Source organism: Chelonia mydas, chromosome 11 (assembly GCF_015237465.2).
Source record: "Chelonia mydas isolate rCheMyd1 chromosome 11, rCheMyd1.pri.v2, whole genome shotgun sequence".
NCBI lineage: Eukaryota > Metazoa > Chordata > Testudines > Cheloniidae > Chelonia > Chelonia mydas.
The window spans coordinates 68,497,103-68,523,660 of record NC_051251.2 but is presented as its reverse complement, the minus strand read 5'-3'; the positions used below and the strand labels follow the sequence as shown (position 1 = coordinate 68,523,660).

Below are 26,558 nucleotides of genomic sequence, written 5' to 3'. Positions count from 1 at the left end.
GTAAAACTTTGCTTTAAATACATGAACAGTCTTTTGTTTTTATTTTTTAAATACCACTTGTGTGGTTGAGTTGGCACTGCTGGTCTGCTTCCTGAGCCGTCTGGTCTCATCCATCTTGTTCATTCAGTGACACTCAGATGTAAAACAACATTGTCTGGTACTGGCTGGAGTTTGGTTCTGTCTCTTTAATTTAGGTCATGATTGCTTCACTAGTGAGAAGGAAGGAGTGATGACAATTTCATTTCGGTAACTGAGTAACCCATTCGTTACATTTGCACCTTATTAAACAATGGTGAAGGGGAATAAATGTACTAAAATATCTGGTCTTGTTGCTAGTACTTGTGGCTGAGGATAGCAGTGTTTAGCCAAATGGGTTATCACAAGCAATGTACCACTTGGCTAGAGAAATTTTAAACGGCTAATCTACAGCAAAGCCTTGGTTACATTGCTTTATTTTTCCAGTTTACTGATTCAATGTATATCATAGACAAGTGGAATGAAGGCCAGTATAAAGTATGGAGAAAACAAGCCTTTAACTGTGAAACAGTGGGGCAGAACTGATTATTTTTTCATGTTAATCAGGAAAAACATTCAAAACATAAACTGTTGGATGTATTTTTTAGCATAATGGTAATAACTTTAAAGCAGAAAGTGAGAATAAATTGATTCTCGAGATGGAAAAAATATTGTGGCTGTTGCATACAGATTGCCACTTTGGTAAGTTACTGAACTTTCAGTGAGATTCTTTTCGTTTAATTAATGCTTTAATAACGTGATCTGCATAAGAATGAACTCCTACAGGCAACTTGTTTCTGCTCACAAGCTGTTTCTTTAACCCTTTCCCTTCACAGAAAGCACATGCTGTTGGCTTTGAATATTAGACCCTTGGTAAAATCAAGTCTCTTTGAATAATTGTACTGCTTTAATGATTTATCTCGAGAGTTGTTTGAAGATTTCTATATCTGGAATCGTTCATGGGGATTACAAAGGTCACTGTGGCTGGATTTCTTGCTATCCCAGGTTTCAGAGTAGCAGCCGTGTTAGTCTGTATTCGCAAAAAGAAAAGGAGGACTTGTGGCACCTTAGAGGCTAACCAATTTATTTGAGCATAAGCTTTTGTGAGCTACAGCTCACTTCATCGGATTGAGCTGTAGCTCACAAAAGCTTATGCTCAAATAAATTTGTTAGTCTCTAAGGTGCCACAAGTACTCCTTTTCTTGTTGCTATCCAGAGTTTCCTATCTCTGTTGGCTGTTTGTCAGGAGTTCCAATTTAACAGTGAAGTCCGCATGTTTCAGAGAGCTATTTCTTTATGCATGCACATCTTCAGGGTATGCTTGCGTCACAGAAACATGTTCATAATCAAATCCATCAATTTTATCTTGATGTAAATACATTTCTGAATGTTACTTCCCTGTGCTTGCAGGGGACAATGTGCCCTTTAGGCAGGAAGTGAGAACTTCCTTAGTCATTGTTCTATTACATACTGGCTGTGCTGGGGCAGTGTTAGAAATGGGTGTAAATACAATATTGTAGGTGATCATTCCAACTGGGCTTCTGGTTTAGGTTGATATTGGTATTTAGAAGGTGAGACTCCATAATTCTGGATAACTAACCCTAATTTCAGTTCCCTGGTGACCTTTGTCTGCAGGTAAAATCAAAACTAATTGGCATGTTCAAGATACTGTATTGGAGCTAGAGAGACTGACTAGATTTACAGGCTGCAGTATTCTTTTTTTACCTGGGTGATGCTGGAGAGGTTGAACGCAATAGGTAGGATACATATCTGCTATTAAATAGGATGGATTTTCCATTGGAAAAAAATGTCACTTGAGTTTTTTATTTTGAGTAGAGTAAGGTAGAGAAGAACATCAAACTTTTCTGTTGTAGCAGTGTCTATTTTAGGGCCTGTAGTGGCTTTAAAATGTCACAGTATGCATTTACTGCAGTATTTTGGACAACTTCAGTAGAAAGCTGTAGTTTTTGTAATACTACTGGCTTCTGTGCCCTCCTTGCCACAGTAATTGTCTCCTGTTTCCTCTGCCCTACCCAAAGCACTCTTTGGAACTCTTCTCTATTCTTTTGCACGATTTGCCTAACAGAAATGGTAACTTCATCTTTTTCACCTGTCAGACAAGGAGCATACAAAAACTTTTTAAAGTGTACCTGGACTTCAAATTTTAATTAATGTTCTGCTTCTTTCTCTAGTAGTTACATTTGTATGTGTCCCTATCTGTTTTGGATAAATTTCTTGTATTAGAGGCCTGTATTCCCCCCCCCTCCCCCCCCCCCCCCGGTGTTTGAAGGATGAAGTAATCTACAAAATAGCTGACTAACCTGGGGCAAATGGTTACTTTTAACCTTGAATACCAAAAGAAGTTCTTCCCATCAAACTTTGAGATTCTCATGTTAATCTTCACTCAACTTTTTACTACTGTAACATTTTGTAGCTTTTTAAAAAAATATATTTTTAAAGTCATTGTAAGTATTGCCAACTCTAAATATTCAAAAATCAGGAGTCAGGCTCACCAAAAATCATGAGATTATATAAAAATAATAAATCTGATGTTCTTGTTACTTGCTTGCTGCTTGCTGTTGTCTTTAATAATGAAGGCTGAAATCATCACATATCCACTTGATTCCAGGAGCTGGAGCTTTAGGGAAAACAATTATGATGAGACTCATGGCAAAGTCATGAAGGTTGGGAACACTTCAGTGATTTCACTAATGTGAAGTTCAGCAGCCTCCTCGCACTTGGGGGACTTTCTCCCATCATCACCCCCTCAAGTTAGACCCAAGTTACTCTTTTACATGCTTATCTGCTTGGACTGGAGGAGTGCCAAATTCATCCAGGCAAAGCCTGTTCTGGCTTAGTTAGGAAACAGCAGGAGAGAAATATGCAATTAAAATTGCTACTTGCATGATGCACAGGAAATCAGGATATTTATAGCAGAAAACTGAACACGAGCAAGCTAAGCCAGACACTTCCGAACAGAGATCTGGACCATCTTGAATGCAAAAAACACCTCTTTGTGGAGGAAGTGTTTAATTTTCATGAGTTTTCACACTACAGCATTCTGCTCTACTTCAGTTCTTATACTGCACCCTTCATTGTAATCTGGTTTTTAATGTTTCTGTAAAGTTCAGCTTGAATGAATAGTCACATGTGATGCCTGTTCATATGTTAACAGATTTTAAGTGCTCTGTGTGCAGTAATATAATCGTGCACAATAGTTCTCATTTGTCACAACTTTACCAGCTTGACTAAAATTTTTAGATTTAAAATGAGTCTCTGCTGTTAATCTCACAGGTTAACAACGCAAATCTTTCCTGCAGAGTTCAGTGGATGTTTGAACCACTTATAGATCTTAATGCTCAGATTTTCATGACATTTCATTGTGTGTAAAGTCTCTATTGTAGGCTAATCATCTGACATTTAGGAGTAACTTTTTCCGTGCAGTGCACAGGAATCCCTACATACAACACTGGAAACCTCACCTGATTTTTGAGTGATCTTGGACAAGTAGAGACTGGAGAGCATCATGATTAGTATCTCTGAAAGGGTGTGGTCTGTATTGCTGTTACTTTCCCAGGTGGCTGCTTTCCTGAACACCACTGAATTTTCTGGGGCAGTTGATCAGCGTCCCACCTGAACCTTGGACAGTGCTTTGAACTGCATGCATAGGTGTACTTGCTGCATGAGGAAGGGAGCTAGGATGACAGAGAACAAATAAGCAGTCAAAACAGGGTGGATGATATAGGACTGTCAGTTGAGTTTTTTCCTTTACAAATCAATCTACTCTTAAAAAAAAAAAAAAAAAAATGAAAATTTAAAATCTTGTTTTGAAATATTGGGTTGCAGCTTAAACAACATGGCAACAACAGGTATTAACAATGTATAAATAGTCATTTCTGCTTATCATGTTGACCAGTATCATCTTGTTACCCTGTGCTCCTAACGTATTTGTTGTATTCACCTGTTGTCTCCCATCTTACTTAGATTGTCAGTTTTTATGGGCGGGGTCCACTTCATTTTTTGCATGATTGTATGGTGTTTAGCACAATAGGGTTGGGGCCTCTATGTGCTACTACAATATAAATAGGCAGTCTGATAAAATGCTGGAGAGGGGCAGCATAAAAGTACCCAGTGTGTGATGAGCACTTAATTAAAAATATAATGCCGAAACAGTTCTAAATGCAAAAACAAATTGGCTGTAACATACATATTGATCTCATCAAAGTGGATTGTTTTAAAGTAAGTACTTTCTCATACTGAGAAAGCGGGACGATCAGCGAGTTATCTTAAGTGCCTATACACAAATGCAAGAAGCCTGGGAAACAAGCAGGGAGAACTGGAAATCCTGGCACAGTCAAGGAATTATGATGTGATTGGAATAACAGAGACTTGGTGGGATAACTCACATGACTGGAGTACTGTCATGGATGGATATAAACTGTTCAGGAAGGACAGGCAGGGCAGAAGGTGGGGGAGTTGCATTGTATGGAAGAGAGCAGTATGACTGCTCAGAGCTCCAGTATGAAACTGCAGAAAAACCTGAGAGTCTCTAGATTAAGTTTAGAAGCGTGAGCAACACAGGAGAAGTCGTGGTGGGAGTCTGCTATAGACCACCAGACCAGGGGATGAGGTGGACGAGGCTTTCTTCCAGCAACTAACGGAAGTTACTAGAGCGCAGGCCCTGGTTCTCATGGGAGACTTCAATCACCCTGATATCTGCTGGGAGAGCAATACAGCAGTGCACAGACAATCCAGGAAGTTTTTGGAAAGTGTAGGGGACAATTTCCTGGTGCAAGTGCTGGAGGAACCAACTAGGGGCAGAGCTCTTCTTGACCTGCTGCTCACAAATCAGGAAGAATTAGTAGGGGAAGCAAAAGTGGATGGGAACCTGAGAGGCAGTGACCATGAGATGGTCGAGTTCAGGATCCTGACACAAGAAAGAAAGGAAAGCAGCAGAATACGGACCCTGGACTTCAGAAAAGCAGACTTTGACTCCCTCAGGGAATTGATGGGTAGGATCCCCAGGGAGAATAACATGAGGGGGAAAGGAGTCCAGGAGAGCTGGCCGTATTTTTAAAGAATCCTTATTGAGGTTACAGGGACAAACCATCCCGGTGTGTAGAAAGAATAGCAAATATGGCAGGTGACCAGCTTGGCTTAACAGTGGAATCCTTTCTGGTCTTAAACACAAAAAAGAAGCTTACAAGAAGTGGAAGATTGGACAAATGACCAGGGAAGAGTATAAAAATATTGCTCAGGCATGCAGGAGTGAAATCAGGAAGGCCAAATCACACCTGGAGTTGCAGCTAGCAAGAGATGTTAAGAGTAACAGGAAGGGTTTCTTCAGGTATGTTAGCAACAAGAAGAAAGTCAAGGAAAGTGTGGGCCCCTTACTGAATGAGGGAGGCAACCGAGTGACGGAGGATGTGGAAAAAGCTAATGTACTCAGTGCTTTCTTTGCCTCTGTCTTCACGAACAAGGTCAGCTCCCAGACTACTGCACTGGGCAGCACAGCATGGGGAAGAGGTGACCAGCCCTCTGTGGAGAAAGAAGTGGTTCGGGACTATTTAGAAAAGCTGGACGAGCACAAGTCCATGGGGCCGGATACGCTGCATCCGAGAGTGCTAAAGGAGTTGGCGGATGTGATTGCAGAGCCATTGGCTATTATCCTTGAAAACTCATGGCGGTCGGGGGAGGTCCTGGATGACTGGAAAAAGGCTAATGTAGTGCCCATCTTTAAAAAAGGGAAGGAGGAGGATCTGGGGAACTACAGGCCAGTCAGCCTCACCTCAGTCCCTGGAAAAATCATGGAGCAGGTCCTCAAGGAATCAATTCTGAAGCACTTAGAGGAGAGGAAAGTGATCAGGAACAGTCAGCATGGATTCACCAAGGGCAAGTCATGCCTGACTAATCTAATTGCCTTCTATGAGGAGATAATTGGCTCTGTGGATGAGGGGAAAGCAGTGGACATGTTGTTCCTTGACTTGAGCATAGTTTTTGATACAGTCTCCCACAGTATTCTTGCCAGCAAGTTAAAGTAGTATGGGCTGGATGAATGGATTATAAGGTGGATAGAAAGCTGGCTAGATGACCTCCTGAGGTCCCTTCCAACCCTGATATTCTATGATTCTATGAAGTACTAGTGCCTTGTTTGGAATTATGCTGCATTGATTTTTCAAGTGTTGCTGCTTGCAACTTCACAATGTGCAGTATTGGTTGTAGTTAGCAATTTTTATTTTATAATATTCAACAATCAGTCAGCAGGAACCCTAACATGTTTGTCTTTGATTCTAAGAGCTGGTTTCATTAACAGGTGTTTAATTCTAAATAGCTATGTGATCATGAGCAAGAATATACTTCTGCATTAAAATACACCATCTTGGGAAACCAGCCATTAGTTAATTGAAGCTTCTACATGAAAATCTGTTCTCTTCCATCTAATTCTGTGTGTATGATTTGAATTTACATGTATTGGATGGAGTGAAAATGTATTGACTTTGCTGCCTGAATATGCTGAGGATATATTGATTTAAGCAGAATAAACTGGTAGATCCCTAGGGATTATATTAATCTCTAAATATTTTTATACCTTATACCTCATTCACTCATCCAGTCCATACTTCTCTAACTTGCTGGCAAGAATACTGTGGGAGACGGTATCAAAAGCTTTGCTCAAGTCAAGATATATCATGGCCACTGCTTTTCCCATATCCACAAATCCAGTTATCTTATAGAAGGCAATCAGGTTGGTCAGGCGTGATTTGCCCTTGGTGAATCCATATCGGCTATTCCTGATCCCCTTCCTCTCCTCCAAGTGCTTCAAAATGGATTCCTTGAGGACCTGCTCCATGATTTTTCCGGGAACTGAGGTGGGGCTGTAGTTCCCCGGATTCTCCTTCTTCCCTTTTTTGAAGATGGGCACTGTATTTGCATTTTTCCAATCGTCTGAGACCTCCCCTGATTGCCACGAGTTTTCAAAGATAATGGCCAGTGGCTCTGCAATCATATCACCCAACTCCCTCATCACCATTAGATGCATTGCATCTGGCCCCATGGACTTGTGCATATCCAGCTTTTCCTAATAGTCCTTAACCTGTTCTTTCACCACTGAGGGCTGCTCACCTCCTCCCCGTACCATTCTGTCCAGTGCAGCAGTCTGGGAGCTGACCTTGTCTGTGAAGACCGAGGCCAAAAAAAAAAGCATTGAGTACTTCAGCTTTTTCCAGATCTCTCACTAGGTTGCCTCCCCCATTCAGGAAGTTCAAGAATAAGGGTCCCACACTTTCCCTGTTGCTAACATAGCTGTAGAAACCCTTCTTGTTACCCTTCACATCCCTTGCTACCTGCAACTTCAGTTGTGCTTTGGCCTTCCTGATTACACCCCTACATGCTGGAGCAATATCTTTATACTCCTCCCTAGTCATCTGTCCAAGTTTCCACTTCTTGTAAGTTTCCTTTTTGTGTTTAAGCTCACCGAAGATTTTACTGGTAAGCCAAGCTGGCCCCTGTCATATTTGCTATTCTTTCTGCACATCAGGATGGTTTGTTCCTGCGCCCTCAATAAGGCTTCTTTAAAATACAGCTCTCCTGGACTCCTTTCCCCCTCATATTAGCCTCCAAATAACATAGTGCTGTAGATAGACATAGACAGATATAAATAATGCTGTGTACAGCAGAGGTTAGGTCAGTGTAACTGTATTGCTCAGGGGTGTGGACTTTTCACACCTCTGAGAGACATAATTATACCAATGTAAGTTTATAGTGTAGACCTGGTGGGAGAGACAAGGTGGGTGAGGTAATATCTTTTATTGCACCGATTTCAGTTGGTGAGAGAGACAAGATGGTCCAATAAAAGATATTACCTCACCAACCATGTCTCTCTAATATTATATAGTCGTTAAAATTATTGATTGAAGCCAATGCTTTCCTGGAAAGATTTTAAAATCAATATTTTTATCACTTGACATTTTAGCCTCTGGCTGCCAGGTAAAGCAGCTACATATACTCTGTACTGAATCCATACTTATCCCAATGGCTGAGGGGGTGGGGAAGACATTCCCTTTAAAGAAAGTCCCCTAACCAATTATTCTGACTGATGCAGGTTATGACCAGTTCCCCTGGAGACTGAATTATCTCTTTCCTCTGTTTCAGAGTCCCAAGGTCACTCTAATCAATTTAGGCAATATATTTTAATTAAATTAATGCATATTGGATACAGCAAAGCACCAGTAGCTACAGTATAATACTGTAACTTAACAAATTGCATTGCTGCTAATCAGACATTCACCAAAATGGGTGCTGTACTTGACAAACTTTGGCAACTGCAGCAGAGTTGTGAAACTAGAATTGCCAGTTTTTTCCCTGTGGTTCATTTTGCCTATAAGAAGCCTTTACCGTTTGCATCTCAGTGTGAATTCTCCCTCTCCTCTACATAGATCAAACCAGAAGCAATGCTAGAAAGTTAACAAGAAACACAAACATTCTAAATACAGTGCCCTCGAAAGTCAGAGTTTTAGGGACATGCTTTTCCACTCTTTCCAGAGTTCTGTATATACAATGAAATCTTGCTATGTTGACTGGGCAGGTAATTGAGAAAGGTAATTGTCAAAGTGCTTGATACCCATGAGTCATTTAACAGCCACTAGTGCTGAGTATTGTAGAATGGTCAAATTTTCTAAATTTAACCTTGCATTACAATCTCCGCCTGTGTGGGACATAAAATAACAGATGTTCCTGCAACACCTTTAAGCATTTTAACATTTGCAAATTTATAGTCAGTGAAATAAAATTGACTAATGTAGGGGCAGTACAGTGTTTTTGTGATCAAATATATTTTAATACCGCTTCACGGGCTGAAGGGTAAAAAAGGCATCTCCAAAGAGCATATGGATTATGCATATTACCTGTTCCAAAGCATCTATGCCCTTGAAATGTATACAGTGGATGTCTTAGAGGCCTCTGCTCAACCACTGAAGTTAATAGATCTGAACTGTTTAGAACGGGGACTATGACTCCTGTTCGAACAGTACCAGGCACATGCTGTTAGACAGCAGGTTCTTCAGGCGTGCTTATTACGTATGTCCAGTGCTGAGCACACTTAGTGTGCCATACATAACCTTAATATTCTGGGACTACAAAGGTCGGAGACACTTTTGCAGACAGCTTAAGTGAGTTACTGTACCTACAGTTTTTCAACAGGTATATTTGCACTTTATTCTTCCATGGCAAAGCTCGACATTATCTTAGAACTCAAACACCTTAATTTAAAAAAGACACCAATCTCCCCTGAGAGAAATCTCTAATTTGCCTTTCCTGCTGTGTGTGTGTGTGTATGTGTAGCAAGGGGTTGGGGGAAAAAGGGACTTAATTTACTTTTCTTAGGAGCAGTAATTGTTCTTATTTACAGTATTGATAATTTACAGTTATTTACAGTTCAGAGGTGGCTGTGTTGCGAAGACATAAAGATACCAACTCTACTCAGTTAAATGTACTAAACTCAAGTTTCAATTCCGACTATGTGGGTTATCATGGATGTAATGCTGTGAAATTGAGATGGTTTACTTCCTCAGAAATGGAGGAAAGGAGTTTGCTAATAAGACACATAATAAAAGTCCTTACGCTTGACTGAACTTTTTTCTGTGTATTTCTGTGCCGTCTATGCAGTCTATTCTAGATTTTACTGACTGTTAGAAGCAATTGCTTGAACTCATTAGCTGGCATGGATCAGTTCAGTGGCTACTCTTGCCAAAATAATTTCAGTTAGAGGTAAGATTTGCTTAATTCTCAGGTAATACCTTAATGTTGGGTGAACCTTTCTTCTTCTTATCTTGTTGGGGGCCTCTTTCTCTTCTATTTTGAATGGTGAGTATACTTCCTAAGGAGGATTGATGCTTCCCTATAGTATAGGAATTCTGGTGAAAGCTGGAATTCTCACTATCAGTGCACTTCACTTGTCCTGCATCTAGCTGGAGATTCCAGTGGGGTGAAAAGTGGAGGGCAGTTGTGTGTAAATGTGTAGTGACCATGATTTAGAGCATCACTTTCACTTTCTCTGCTCTGGGTCATATTCTAACTAAAGCTGAGTGAACCACTTAAATCTTCAGGGGAAAATTGAGTGGAGCTTTTGCCCATTCTGAGGTTTGAAAAGCTAATTAAGCTAATTGTAGACTTTCTTCACTTTACTTTCTCCTTCCAGCTTTTGTCTGGGATTATAAGAACAACAAAATGTCACTCTAGAGGGTATTTTGTCATTTCCAAATCTGCTGAAATGAAGTGTTAGAAATCTCTCAAGGCCTGTTCTTGACAGATTTCCAGACCGGAGGTTTTGGATATGAGGCAGAACATTTGGATATTTTAATCTAACCAAGCTGAAGTGGATTTTCGTAGGTTTACCAATGCCCTTCAATAATTTTAGTCTCCATTGTGCAGCATGCACACATGCAGATCATGCATAGTCCACTCCTGTGCTCATGTATGCAGGTGCATACATCAGATTAAGAGAAAACAGATTTTTGATGCTTTTTGACAGTGAGCATGTTATCTAATTATGGGGATAAAGATAAGTATGACCAGCCTAAAATAGTAAGTGTATACTATCATGCCTCTCTTTCTTCAGAGCTTCTGTTACTTAAGTGTTTAAAAATAAACATACACATTTTGACAGAGCCCAGTTACCACCTTTTGTTAATATAAATGTTTCCTCTGTACATATTCATACAAATATGATAGTCTTTTCTTTAAATGAGAGCACAGAAAAGCTTTTGAATACAAGTGATAACGATAGATAAATGCCTGCATGAAGATGTTATCTACTTATGAAGCATAACAAGCTGTTATGGAAGGTAGGGCCATTACATACATCTGTAAGAACTCATTTGTCACTACAAGTAAAGTCTTACTGAATCTAGTCTTCATTGCATGTGCTAGTTAGCAGAAGTGCTTCAAGTTAAATTCTCTGGCATCTGTTACATTGTTTTATTATACTTCTTTTCACAGGCTGAAGCACGGCTTGCAGCAAAGCGAGCCGCACGAGCTGAGGCACGGGAGATCCGAATGAAAGAACTTGAGAGGCAGCAGAAGGAGGTACGTTTGAAGTTTTCAGTGGGTGTTTTGATCCTCTCTACCTCCCTCAGAATAGGCTCTAAGGTCCTGGAATTACTAGTTAATCTTCTGTTAGCTGAAATACTAATAGCCCTAGTTGGGCCTCTGAGGGGTAAATGGTACTGGTACTAAGATTGTGGATAAAAATGGTCTGAAAATGCAGGGACTGTGCAGCAGCAGTGTATTTGTTCCTCATCAGCCAGTGTAATTATAACTGGAGAATATGTGACTGATTTGTAACTAGTGTTGGATATTTTTTGTTTATAATATAAACTTCGTTGCTTTTTTTAGCAATTGGTTAGAAAACCATTTTGTAAGTATAGAGGAGACTCGTATCTCTGTGGTTTGTAGCTCTTGCAAAATTAGTACTGATGGGTCATTAGTTAATCATCCTTGCAGTAAAGTAAACCAAGCTGTATGACTGTGACATTGACCTTGTGTGGATTACACCTGTCTTTTTAAGAATGATGATAATCTCAGAGTAAGGTCACCATTGGCACAACTGCTGACTGTAGAAAACTGAGCTCATGAAAATGTCACTCTCCCCTCATGATAAATTGTTCCTCTTTACTACCAGCCAAGTCTCTCCTACACCTTACAAGATTGGCCTTTTTTCTACTGCCAGCCAAATGAAGTTGTGCATGGGGGTATGTTAAAATAAAATCTCTAGTCTCCAATATGTTAACAGTTTTACAGGCCTAGAGAGACTTGTTCTGCTCCTGTTGAATCTGACAGGTCAAGAGGTGTACTAAATACCAAACTCTCCCTCCCATATTGAGTAATTGAAATCAATATTTTCATCTTGGGGGAACAAAAGCTAGAAGAGGACTGACAGGGCACTGTCTGGAACAAACATCTGGATCAGTTACTAGAATTTTCAAGATAGTGCTGTCCAGATAAGCTTATGCACCCTGTGTTTGCAGTAGGCACACACATGTAATGAACTAGGCAAATGTTCCTATGGGTGCTGTTATAAGAATTGATTCTTCTAACAAATACAAGAGGATAGGGATGTTAGGGATATAACAAAGGAAGATTGGGAAACAGCTGCTGGAGAGAGATCACTAGCTGAGAAGGATGTTGCTTGAAGAAGAGTCTTTTACGACTACAGTTGCTTCTTATGATTGAATGGAATGTTCTTTTGCAGCCTCAGCCAAAGCCGAAAGGTTTTCATGGCTGGCAGTGTATTTATATTGTAGAGCCCCCTGCAGTGCCTAAGTCATGAGTAATAGGATTTCCTAAACAGCATTAGAAGAATCCATGGTAAACAATTATGATGACACTGGTCAGATAGCAAATGCACATAGACATTAAAGCAGCTGATAATGATATTACCTTCCAATTTCATAGTAATTACAAGGCAGTTGATTACCTCTTTTTTCTCTGTTAGACTAAAACCGGATACTACCAACAGCAAACTGGTAAATTGCAACTTAGCAGACTTCAGATAGCTATCAAAACATAAACAGCTATCTCTCAAGAGACTTTGCTCCATTTCCTTGTAGCTAATAAATGAAAACCTACTGAAATGAAACTTTTTGGAAAAACTTCGTACGGTATATAAAAGTCCTCTAAAAATCTTCCAAAATTGCCACAAATGTAACTAAACATACACCTACTATATACTTTGTAATGCTCAGTGGGATAAAATGCATAGTAGTATGTATGTTCTGCATGTTTATTTTATATTTTGCATGCTCAGTATTCAGAAAAACCTTTCAGATATCTCATTCCCAGGCCCATGAGAGGGCAGAGCTGGAGGGAGTGGCTACAGATGCAGTTTTTCATTGACAAGAGTGTCTTACAGATGTTAGAAGATCAGAAGGCATTGCTGTAGCATATATTAAGAAATCACCAGCCAGGAGATTTCTTAGCATTTAAACCTTGGATGAGAACACTTAGTAACATCAGTAGTCAGAAGGGCATTTGACCTCTTTTATGAAGAGAAAGGAAAAAATCTAATCTGTCCCTGAGCTACATGCAGTAAAGCAGTAAAATTCACACCGCTGCCATGCTGAATAACTGACTCAAAACCACTCATTTTATTTACTGTAGAAGGTTTTGATGGAAGCATTTATAACAGTTAAGAACCAATCAATTAGTGCATGTGTATGCACTTTCTCATGCTTAAAGCAGTGCACATGTCCTGAGAGATGTGCTTAAGCAGCATGGATCAGCTAAGAAAATATGTACATTGTTAGAGTCCTTAAGTTAAAACCTTCCAGATGTTCTCACTGCAAGCTAAGTAACTTTTTTTAGCCTTACAAAAATGACCGCATCACTTTCAGTCACAGGGAGGCAGCGTGGTTTGAATTGGACTGGAAATTGGTCCCCCTAGCTTTTGTTCCTAATTCATCCAACTAGCGCATAACATTAGTGAAGTCTCTCAACTTTTGCTTCATTGTCCCTACTTGTTAAGTGGGGATATTTGCTTCACAGAGATAAAACTGAGATCTCTGTGTAACATACTTTAATATCAGTGTAGGAAATTTGCTGTATAAAAGCTTAGTATAAATAATATCTATCTTAATCCTTAGTTTGAATTTTATTACATGCAGAATGAGCTATGCATTTTTATTACAAGAGCTGACTATTAAAACATATTGTGTAACCATGTTCTTCAGCCTACCCATATGTAGAGCCTGGAGCCAAAGCTGATCAGTACATGGGAGAAATAAATGGTGGAGGGCCAAATTCGAACCTCTCTTTTGGCAGAATTTACTTGCATTCCATGGATACAATTGAGGGCAAAAATTGGTGTATAGTTACAAATTCCTAGAGGCTAAAAATATCCTTTTTTAGTACATTCTTCCATCTGCAGTTTCTTTTTCTTTTAAAGGAATGTGTGAACCATAATATATATTGCACCTTACTTGGGGCATGCTCATTGTTGCTTGTGTGGGTTAAGATCATTTGGCTCCGTATACAACACTGTTTTATTTTGTAGCTCCTCCTGATGATTCCAGAATTTTCTGTGTGCAGTAATGATAAATTATTTACCAAGTTACTTTAGTGAGAACTACAAAATAATTGTACAATAATTCCACTAGAAACCATTGTAACTGCACAACAGCCTACTGATTAATGTGCCAATGATTAATGTTTGCAGTAGAGTAGAATTAATGTTAAGAATTATGTAAACTGTCTTTTAAAAGCAGACCTGAGTTCAGCTCCCATTGACCCCTCCAGTGGGGCAATTTAACATTCACAACTGTGGCAGATAGAAAAGAAAAAAGGGCAGAATCTCTCCACTTGGAGTGATGAGGCTAGAACAGGGTTTGGCTAATTTTGGGGGTAAAGTGAGTGGGCATGGCATGGCATGAGACAAGGGGAATGGACCAGCATGTTTCGGGGGAGGAGCAAGGTGGTTGTCTCATATGACAGGAAGTCAGGTATCTTTTTTTTAAAAAAAAATCCCTGAAAAATGTAACAGGGCTTCAAGCTGGGTCAAGCTGGACACAAGAACCAGGGTCTGTGATATGCTGATATGTCAAGAAGACTGAGTCCAAAAAAAATAGCAAATGAGTTTTTCTGTTATTTTTGGGGAAAAATACAAGTTGCTTTTAGTCTTTGGAGAAGCAATTAGTAAAGTTAATCAAAGAGAAATTTCTATTGTGATAATGAGCAATTGAACAAAGCTCTGTCTGGGAAGCTGGGAGCACAGTGGCACCAGAAGAGTTGTATGGATTCTTAGCAGCAGAGAATGGAGAAGGAATTTACCAATTACAGCTGGTGCCAGCTAGTAATCCAGGTTTAGGGAGTGAAGAGGGGGATAAAGAAAGAAAGCCAGGCAATTGGAGGAGAACATGTCTAGAACATTAAGAATGGGGTGTCCACAAGGACTGAAGAAACAAGTTGACTGGAACTCTGAGAGAAATGCCAGCACAATGCAAAACAGAACCAATTTGAACTGGAAATGTAGAGATTGCATAGTCAGTGTCTGAACAGCTCGATAAACCACACATCCGTGCCATATGGAACACAGACCACAAATTGTTCCTTAAATATAAGGACAATTTAGACATTTCCTTGATAAACTTTTGAAAGGGAATGCATACATGAAAGGATGGCTAATGGGAATAAAACAATTCTATAAATGGTGCATCTTAGACATGAACTCTGACCATCACCAACCCAAAAATACGAGGCCAGGATGTCTAATTAGCTGAGCACTGGGTAAGCCACCAACCAGAGGCAGAGAGAATGGACAAAGTGATGGAGCAGGGCATGATCCAGCCAAACTGCAGATTTTTGATGTACCAGAGAGCAGCAATATTTTAACAAGGGAAGGGTGTGTGTGTGTGAAATTACATATATCATGAGTTTAAAGTATGATAGTTCTATAATCTCGAAAGTTTAGGATCAAATCCATTTGGAGCACTCTGCTTCTATGATGTATAAAATAAACTTCCTCTCATTTGGGTTGAGGAAATCAGAAACTGAACCCATTCGTACAATATGTAAGAACATAAGAGCTGCCTAGGTCAGACCATGGTCCATCTTGCCCAGTATTCTGTCTCCTGGAGTGCTCTGTATCAGAGCTTCAGGGAGAGTGTACAGAACCGGGCAGTTATGGAATGATCTGCTCCTGTCTTCCATTCCCAGCTTCTGGTGGTCAGAGGTGTAAGACTGCTATGAGCATATTGTTGTGACCCTGATCATCTTGGCTAATAGCCATTGATGGACCTATCCGCAAGTAACTTAACCCAATTCTTTTCTGAATCCAGTTATACTTTTGGCCACCACAACGTCCCACGGCAGTGAGTTCTACAGGTTGGTTGTGCATTGTGTGTAATATACAATGCTTATGGTACTAAATTCATTGCACACACACTTTTAGGTATGTCTTGCTTGTAACCTCATGGACCCTTTTACATCCTAGTGGAAAAGGGAGGTACAGATCACTGAAAAATGTTTTGGGGATGGCATGATTTGGGAATGGGCCTGGCATATACCTTTGTTTTTTGTGTTTGTTTTTAAAAAAACTCAAGTAGATGTCAAGAGTGCGAAGCCTAGGATTAAAGGTTCCTAAGGTAACACTTTTGCCATCCCTTGGCTAGAATCTTTGTATAAACCATTTTGAGTCCTAGGTGATTGAGAGAGCCCCTGGAGAATATCTTTTAAAAGAAAAAACAACCTTCTGATCTTGAGTTATTGTTTAGGAAAAAATGGACCTATCCTGGAGTGCATGGTCCAAGTAACACAGGTGCTAGCCTTTGTGAGGGGTATGTGGCAAACCTGTGAGTGATGAAGAGGGCAAAAATAAAATAAGGATCTAGAGGTTATACTCACAAGATTATGTTTAATGTAGAAATATAACACTCTTGTAAATCTTTGTCACTTAGAAAAGGAGAACAGTATAATCCTGTGAAGTTCCAACCTATCATGTTCTACAGTGTAAACATACTTTTCAAATTCCTATTCCTACACAGTAATTTCTTTTTTCTGTTCTTAATTAAGGGTAAAACAGATTTTGATTATGTACATTAAAACATGTCCTGGAAATGGTTTCTTTCTATTGCAGCATACTAGTTCTCTGCATAAGCATAGTTTGACTTCTGTATTTGGGGGGAAATACCAGTCAGGCTGATGGGGCTGCCCATGATAGTGGGGGCCTAATTCCGCGGCTGCCCGAGGCTTGCCATTTGAGGGGGGAGCAGAACCCACCCTACTTCCACCCAAACTATGCCCATGGTTCTCTGCTGTAGGTTTATGGTTCAAAGGAGACACCTTTGGAAAGGACTGAATGTAAAGCTGCTCTTATCAAAGAAGTCACCGCTACAACACTTCATTGCATCAGTGTTTCACGATTCATTTTGACTCCAACTTGCATTTTGATCCAGCCACCTAATCTTGATGAAGTAATGAATTTATTTGTGGCCACTCTTCTCAGCCGAGGCAGAATTATTGCCCCAGAAACAGAAGAAAAATGATTGTCCTTCAGCAGCATGGGCTGTATAAGGCTTTTGAAGTTGGAGGGGTTAGGCATTGGGCAGTAACAGTCCAGTGGGGAGTAATAGATTTATATGAATTTCTTTTGCTTTTTGTAATATTTCCCACATTTAGTTGTTTCTTTTTGGTTCAGAGGAGAGGTAAAGGATCCCCAGTTCTTAGTCTAGGGACCAATATAATTTCATCCCTGGGGCCATGGGAGGTAGATAAAGAGCCCTCATCTGTGGCAGATGCCAACATAATTGGTTATATTAAGTATTCATAACAGGCAACCATTGTTTTTCACCCTCCCTAAACCCTTTCTAAACTGCTTTACTCAGCAGGAGCTGAAGCAGTGGTAGACCCTAAGGGCTTGTCTACACTTACAGTGCTGCAGCTGTGTGGCTGTAGCGCTCAGTGAAGACACTACCTACACCAACGGGAGAGCTTCTCCTGTCGGTGTAGATACTGCACGTCCCTGAGAGGCAGTAGGTATGTCAATGGGAGAAGCCCTCCAGTCGACATAGCACTGTCTATACCTCTAGAGCAAGGTAGTTATACTCATATAAGTTGGTAGTGTAGACCAAGGCTCAGTCTTCTCTCGCACTATGTTGGCATCATTCATACAAACTCTGCCGTTGGTTGTAGCGTTACTGTCTACCTCCAGGGCACTGTATTCTTATGTTCCTTAATGGGAAAAATGACTGCATATGTTCAGGCTCCTGTTTTTAATCAGTACAACAATAACAATTTCTGTAAAGCAGAAGGAATTCCTGAATATACAGCTCAGTTTTTCTGAACAGGGAAGTGCGTAAATCAGAGCGATTAGCAGGATGTAACTGAGAGCAGAATCTTTTTCTAAAATTTTTCTGGGGCTGTAGAATAAATTAAATTCTTATCTCTTATTTAAGAAATACAATATTCTGCAGTAGTGATACAAGACATTAACATAATGTAAAGTGTGCAGTTTTGTGAATAGTTACTGTAGAATGCTGAGATGTGTTTTACATAGAGGCACAGTCTGGTTTCTCCGCTGACAAGACTTTAAATGTGTTGCTTTTTTCTAGGGCATACACCTAGATACCACTGTTTAAATTGATAGTATTGTCTGAAGTGAAAAGAAAATGGTAATCTCATCCCACTCTTTCTAATCCTCAGCAGAAAATCCCTACGTGTCGTCTGACACAGCAGAGAGCTGTACACATCAACAATCCGCTTGCCTTTGACTCACTCTACTGCTGCCATTACAGTCCAAGTGAGGGGGTAGTGTTACAAAAAATACCGTCATTGCTATCTTTGGCTGCAGGACTTTCTTTTCTCACTGCACAGACAAAGCCAAAGGAGGAGGAAAATATATTTACTAGCTACAACAAAATACTGATATAAACGTTTCTATAGTGTCCTTTCCTAACTGTTCCTTCAAGATGTATTTTTGTAAATAAATTAAGTTAATAAAGGTGAAAGGCTTGCAATTGTAATTCATTTCCATTAATCCCCTACTGAGTGAGAATTAGGACACTTTCTTTCCTTGCTTGGATTTAATGTCTGTAGGTCATGTGACCTGCTGACCCAGATCTGACACTGGGTAACTAGGATTCTGTGTGATACCTTCCCAGCCTTAGATGGCTAACAGGCAGTGAGAGACCGACAAGGAAACAAAACTCCTGCTGGCTTGTCCTGGAGGGCAGGGAAGTTTTGGCTGGAATTTGTTTTCCACTTATCTATGGGAGAGAAACTGCTGTTCCTGTATGAAGATTGGCCTGTATCCAGTTTTGAGACTGCACAGCAGCTAAAAACAGGTACTATGATTCACGGAAGGATTGAAGGGGGAAGACATGAAGGTTATATGTGCATTAATACTGCATCACTCATAGACCTTCCATCTTGACAATAGTGCTTACCTTTTTTCTGCCCCAGGATTTATTAATTTGATCATTTTTGTGTAGTAGCAAACATGTACCGTTCATGTTAAATGGTACATTTATTTTAGGTGTTGCAGTAACCAAGCCACTATTAGCACTGTGGGAAATAATAAAGTAGATTTTTTTTCTGTATTGAAATATTGTAAATACTAGAGTCCTGACTGCTTACAGATCTATTGATAGAAGAAGAAAAATCTTTGATTATATAGCTGCAATAGGATATCCCTCTTTGTTTAAAAGTAAAAGTAATGGATAGTTATTGATTATGCTACTCATTATGGTCGACATTTATTCCTTTTGTTTAATCTTTCCCAGGAAGAAGTCATTTTCTTACTATATAAATTAATGTTTGGGCTTGCTGCAGAGCACCCAAAAGGCTCTAAATTGTGATAAACCTACTCTCTGTTTTAAGGATAAATTGGATGCGGGAGGATTAATCTTAATTTACAAAGCAGTCTCTTTCCACTACTTTATTAGAAATTCAGGAGGGCTTTTTGAAAGATTTATTAGTTAATATTGGTGTGTTGAAGTATGGCTTTCAGTACGGAAGACTTTATTCTACTTTATTTTTAGTTGGGACCTAGTCTTTTAGTTATATGATAACTTTCCATGTTGTCAGTGTGGAGGAGTTCCCACTAATGTTGAGGAGTGAGGGCTCTGTAGGGTCCACCATGTTTTGTTAATTTCAGATTGTATGATATGATGGTTGAAAAGATTGAGACCTTAACACAAAATTTCTGTTCTCAGCTAGAAATTGCCTATTAACTCTGGTTGGAGAGTGTACCTATTTCTGTCAGACCTGGATGTAACCACCCTAATCCATGCATTTTCACCTCAAAAATGAACTACTGTAACTCCTGCAAGTTAATGTTAATGGTTAATCAAAAATCCCATTTTTATAAAATGTAGCAGCCCACTTCTTGATCCAGGCTAGCTGTTGACAGCACATTACATCATTACACTGTGCGCGCTACTGTTCTCTCCCCCCCCCCCCCCCCCCCCGACATTAACATCTGGGTCCAAATCAAGGCCCTTGACCTAATCATCAATGCCATTAATAAACTGGGTCCAGACTCTGAGGCCACCTCTCTATCGGCAAAACGCTGTATTCATTGAGCACACAAACTTTTCTAATCTAAGTGTGACTATTTTAGGACCCAGAGGCAAAAGTTTCTCTGCACTGTCTCCAAATTGTGGAACATCTGTCAGACACCAGAATGGACCCATTTGTGAATGCTGCCAGAGCCCAGTGCAAACTTCACCTTTTTCTCAGCAGCCCACACACAGTAAAAGGTTCTGAAGAATGAAGGTGAGACACAGATAGGTACAAGAAAATAGGTACAAGCAGGGAGAGAGAAAAACAGGCTAAATAAGACCAATACCTCCTACACCTAACCTGCTTTTTGTGATGTATTTTTGCCAGGTGGATACAGTGAAAGGCAACTGTAAATACGAGAGAAGTGGAAGTCTAGAGTTTAATAAGCATTTTTGCTCAGTCTAAATGAGCTGTGGAATATTATAATTCATTTCCTACCTAGAGGCTCTCCTGCTACCCATATTCCAGAACCCACATTCCAGATACCTCCTAAATATTAGACTTATTGAAGCATTGGTTGTTAAAATATTTGCTAGACTTGCCCATTTGGATCAGATTTGAATTCCATCCTTCGCTCACTGAGATTGTAACAAAACCCGTATATACATCTATAAATTTCTGTTGGATTTGCTCCAGACAACTTTGGGCAACAAGCATGTGAACCGAAGCCACTTCCAGTACCTAGAAGGCTGGCACATTCGTGGGGCAAGCCACCATTAATATCCACAGTGCCACCATCGCTGGGTTTGGGTTACCTGTCTCCTATTGACACAGGTTCTGCTCCACTGTTCTCTCTGGACTCAGTTGTCTTAGTCAGATTCGGAAGTGGGGTCTTTTGTGTCCCACAACAGACAGGAAGGTTACCCTCCATCAGAGCCCTGGGGTCCATGGAGGTCCCAACAGTGGGGACATTGCAATGGTGTGTGCAACCGGGGGCCCTCCACTACCACATCAGTGGCCATTCTGGACACCCTGGGATTTCCCTCCCCCCAGCTAGGACTTCTCGTCCATCTGAGTTGACTTCCTTGAGGAGCGCCACAGACAATGTTCTCCAATGCCTGGTACCGGTACAGGTACCGATCAACTAGAAGCTGCTCAGACAGCTTCTCCACCGCAAGAGGCAGACCAGCCATTGCCTCAGTGTCCTGGTGCGTCCTCTTCCTCATCATGAGATGAAGCAGTAAAGATAGTGAGCGATTTTCCACCAGAGGATTACAAAGCTCACCAAAAACTGCTTAAAAGGGTGCCCTTGGTTTTAGATATTCAAGCGGAAGAGGTTTGTGAGAGATCTCACAGGCTAGTGGACATTTTAGCTTCTGTGGGAACCTCCAGAGTGGCACTTACGGTTAATGAAGCAATTCTGAAGCCAGTTAAAATGCTTTGGCAGACCTCGCCTTCTGTCCTGCCTATGGCACAATGGGCAGAGATGAGATACTATGTCCCTCTTAAGGGCTTTGACCATATCTACTCTCACCCACCCCCAGCTTTTTGGTGGTGGCAGCAGCTAGTGAGCAGGAGAGGCAGGGTTACCAAATGTCGGTGCTGAATAGTAAGGAATCAAAGAGGCTAGACCTGGTTGGTTGTAAACTTTTATTTGACAGGAGGTCTACAGCTACGATTTTCTAACCAGCGAGTTTTCCTTAGTTGCTATGACTTTGCCCTGTGGGAAGAGATCATACATTTTAAAGACAGGCTACCAGAGTACTCCAGGCAGGAGTTCACTCTCATGCTAGAGAGTAAGGTGGTGGCAAGGATTGCTCTTCAGTACAGTTTGGATGCAGCAGATTCTGCAGCTCATTCCATGGCATCCGCTATTTCTGTGAGGTGGTGTTTGTGGCTGCAGTCTTCTGGTCTCCTTCCTGAAGTACATCAGACCATCCAGGTTTTACCATTTGAGGGTCCATCCCTCTTTTCAGAAAAGACAGATGATAGACTGCATAGCTCACAAGATTCCAGGGCAACAATGAAGTCCCTTGGAATGTAAACACTGGCAATGAAGAGGAAGCAATTCCAGCCACTGTAGGCTTACAGATATCAGAGCTTTATACCTCTGCCTCAATATCCCCTGAGAAAAGGGGACAGGAATTACAGGCGGTGATCACTGCCCCCTTCATCTGCAACATCAGATTCCTCTTGACCAGCAGAACATGCATTTTGATGGCCTTTTTAGAGAGCAGTGTACAGGTAAATATATTCCTACCTGTTCCTTTTGTCAGTCATTTATCCTGCTTCCTCCATGCTTGGACTCCCATCACATTGGATCAGTGGGTCCTAAGCATGATGGAGCTGGGATATTCCTTTCAATTTACTTCTATCTCCTCTTCCCCTCCCTCTTAAGGGGCCATTCTCACAAGACCATTCTTCAGCGGGCAGTCCAGAATCTCCTTATAGCAGGAGCAATAGAGAAAGTTCTTGTATTCTTCAAGAGGAAAGGTTTTTATTCCTGCTATTTCTTTATTCGCAAAGCAAAATATGGTCTGACAACTATTTGAGATCTAAGAGAGTTAAACAAGTACCTGGAAAAAAAATGAAGTTCTGCATAGTTACCCTAGTTTCCATCATTCCTTCCCTGGAACAGGGCGACTGGTATTCTGTCCTCAACTTAAAGGATGTTCCATATAGCGATCCATATAGACCAGTGCAACTTCCTCAGGTTTGATGCAAATGGAACACAGTGCATGTTTGCCTCAAACTTCTGTGGCACATGGCAGCATATACTTCTATGGTGCAACAAGCCAGAGTACATATCAGAAGGTTTCAAGGATGGTTAGCGTCAGTGTATGCTTCCTCTCGTCATTGTCTAGACAGTCATTTGCATTTCAAAGGTAATTTTGTCCTGTCTAGACTGGTGGACCTCGAACATTTGTGCAGGAGTTCCCTTCGTTTCTCTATAACCAACACTCATTTTGGTCATGGAGGTATCGTCCCTGGCTTGGAGGCCACATACTGAAACCCTACAAACTCAAGGTTGTGGTCGTTGCATGATCTGAGTACTCATAAACATCAGGGAACTACATGCTATTTGTCTGGCCTGCTTAGCCTTCTGTGCACGTATTCCAGGAAAAAATCTGTTAGTGTTAACAGCCAATATAGAAAATGTTTTATATAAACAGACAGGGAGGGGCGTATTCCTCCCAACAGTGCCAGGAGGCAATTCTGCTCTGGACCTCTGCATACCCAACTCCATTCACCTCAAACTTGCTTACCTCCCAGGAGAGCAGAACACATTGGCAGGTCCTTGAGCGGGTCCTTCTTTCCTCCCTATGAATGGTCACTACATCCAGACATGAGCAGGTCTACCTTCTAGCTGCGGGAAACTCTGCAAGTGCACCTGTTCACAACAAAGGTCAACAGAAAATGCCATCTGTTCTACTCCCAGAGGGGTCACAGCCTTAGGTCTTTGATGGACTCTGTCCTGCTCTCATGAACCCTGCGTATGCCTTTACTCTGATAACATTACTACCCAGAGTCATATTCAAGGCCAAGCAAGATCATGCTTGCCTCATACCAATAGCACCAGTGTGGCCTCAGCAACACTGGTTCTGAACCCTGTTAGCATTGTTAGTGAGGCCTCTTCTACTGCTCCCATTAGATTCAGACCTGATTTCTCAGGACTATGACCGTCTGCTCCATTCCAATCTGCAGGCCATCAGCTTGACGGTGTGGACGCTTCATGGCTAGCCGCACTAGAAATGACTTACTTGAAAAACGTTCAGGAGGTGTTTCTGAACAGCAGAAAACCTTGAACAAGGCATACTTACCTGGCCAAATAGAAATGCTGTTTTATCAGGTCTCGGCAGAGAAGTCTCTCTCCAGGGCAGGCTTCCATTAACCACATTTTGGCACCTGCAACAGTAATGCCTTGACAGTTCTCATTAAAGTACATTTGTGATTGTAACGTTCCACTCTGCAGTGAGTAGTTATGGAGCTGGAAAAAAGATTTACGCTCTGATTTCTAAAATGGTTGGATAGGTTATTTTCTTCCAGTACAAGAACCCCATGGGATCTCAATCTCATGCTAACAAAATTAATGGGGCCTTCCTTTGAACTTCTTATGACTTGCCCCCTACTCCACTTCTCTATGAAAATGGTGTTTTTGGTGCAATAACCTCAGCCAAGAGTGTGGGTAAGTTGGGAGCCTTGGTTTCAGAACCTCTTTACATGGTTTTTCATAAGAATAAGGTTTACCTCCACCGTCGCCCAAAATTCTTGACAAAGGTAGTTTTCAATTTCTACATTCATCAGGCAATTTATTTGCCAACATTTTTCCAGAAGCCTCATGTGCCTACAGATGAGCAGAAGTTTCATTCATTGGATATGAGAAGAGCTTTGGCCTTCTACTTGGACTGCACCAGACCCTTTACACAGTTATTTGTTGTGATTGTGGACAGCGTGAAAAGCAAACTGGTTTCCACGCTGGACTTCCTTCTGGATTTTCTCTTGCATTTGTTTGTGCTGCTAGTTAGCTAATGTCACACTACCCCTACAGTATCAGCTCATTCGACCACAGTGCAAGTGGCTTCAGCAGCTTTCCTAGCACAAGTACTTATTGGAGACATTTGCAAAACAGAATTATGGTCATTAGGGTACACGCTTTTGCTGCTCATTATGCCATTTCCCATCAGTCCGGGAACAATGCTAGTTTTTTGGACATTTGTTCTACAGTCACTGTTCAGAAAGACTGCAAACCTGCCTCGATGCCACAGACTCAGTGTAAAGCTTGAGAAATGTTTTTACATGTTAACATGCAGCTACATCTGTTTCTGTATTATAGTATCAAGTGGGTCTAAAATCAGGAATAGCATAATTTGATTAAGCTCAATATGAGGGGGGGTTGGAGAGAGAAAGCAGGGAAGTTTAATTTTACAAAGGTTTCCTGGATTTCAATTATGGCTTATTTCTGTATTCACACTTTACTGTATGTACTGTATAAACAACCTTTTCCTTTTACAATAGGTTCTAAAATTGTATGGCTATTTATTAATTTATTCATACAAGCATTTTTTCTTTCCCAATTTCTTTCCTCTTCCCCTTTTTCCTGTAGATCTATCAGGTCCAAAAGGTAGGGTTTGTCTGGTCTCTTGCATTATGATTTGCATGCATTTCTTTGTCACATCAGGGGCCTTGATACCATTTCAGAAATAAAACCCTTCAAGAACGCATGGTACACAGCAGGTTTTTTCTGTGTGTAACTATCCCTAACTATTATGTGGTCTCCATACCCTAACTGTCCCTCCTTCACCCCAGCTCTGAGAGTTCTGCTGGTAGTCAAGAAAATGTGCTTAGTCAAACATTTTAAAACAACCCTCTCCCCTGTCAAACACGCTCTTTTTGACCGCAGTATCTTTCTAGCTCACATCTCATAATTTCAGGTTATTCCCTCCCACTGATTTTCATGTAAATGATCAGTGTAGTCAGCGAAAAATTAATCTGGCAAATCAGGCATAATGTGAAACTGTGTGGTGGCTTCATGTGTCATAAACTGTACAGCAGTTTGTGGAATGAATGCAAAAATTACAATTTTTAATGTTTATAATGGTAGTAACGGATCATCAGCAAGTCTTCATGTTATGTCAAAATCTCAAGCTGTACAATACTTGCTGTGCATGAACCATGTAGCACCTTAACGGAAAAATTGTTTTAAAAAAATACTTTGTTATCATGGTATGTGGGAGAAGAAGGAAATCCAAGACTATATAAACCTGCTGTCATCCACCTTATTTAATAAATGATCCTTCTGAGCCTCTTACCTTTCGCTGAACCGTAAGTGTCTTCTGAAAATCAAACTCTGGTGTGCTTTGACCTATCCTTTGTTGCATGTTTCACTGGCTGACCATGTAGTGTAGAGTTTTGAAAGTGCTGTTATACTCTGAAAAGTGAGTATGTAAAACAGACACTTTTTTATTGAAATGATCTGCTATCTGTTCAGAGTAATAGCTTGATTACTTCAGTGACAAAAAATAAATTTTAATCTCCTTTATCCTTGCCGAACCAACTCTGTTTTGGGAGAGCAAGTTGAATTTGGTTTCTGCCTGCACGTCAGCAGATTTGTTAAGTAAGTCTCAATTATGGGATCATATTAACACTTAGTTACACTACATACATACATCCATATTAGAGGCATTCTGATTGTGCAGCTAGGACAAGATAAAATTTGACCTTCAGAATCATTACTACATGAACCAGGAACTACCTGGTTTAACTTTCAAATCCCATCTTTAGTGTTTAAAAATGTGCCAGTTAGTTTTTCCTAACTCTTATAAATGGAGTAAATTTGATCTGGAATCACTGGCAGATGTTAAAACTGGAACCTTGCAATGCTATTTAATGTCACTTTTCTGACTAGAACAGCACTTGAAGCTTGCAATAGCATACTAACTAAAAAGATCAAATGAATGAGTAAACATAATTTTTCTTCCTGAAAGTGTCCTAGAATTACTTACCATTTGTAAGAGAAATCTGCAGGGAAACTAGATAATAGTCAACTTTGAATA

The 26,558-nt window shown here is 40.5% G+C and overlaps 1 protein-coding gene across 39 annotated transcripts in view; it reads left to right on the top strand.

The window, feature by feature from the left end:
- The window catches only part of LRRFIP1 (LRR binding FLII interacting protein 1), a 189,805-nt gene that overhangs the window by 85,209 nt on the left and 78,038 nt on the right, over nt 1-26,558 (top strand). For 24 of the 39 annotated variants that reach the window (XM_037913083.2, XM_043525775.1, XM_043525767.1 and 21 more), the window contains exon 2: nt 11,011-11,097. In XM_037913083.2, coding sequence (XP_037769011.1) covers nt 11,011-11,097 — 87 coding nt within the window. Of the gene's footprint in view, nt 1-11,010; nt 11,098-25,108; nt 25,127-26,558 lie in introns of all 39 variants that reach the window. The other 15 variants (XM_037913082.2, XM_043525774.1, XM_043525773.1 and 12 more) reach the window with 1 other exon arrangement.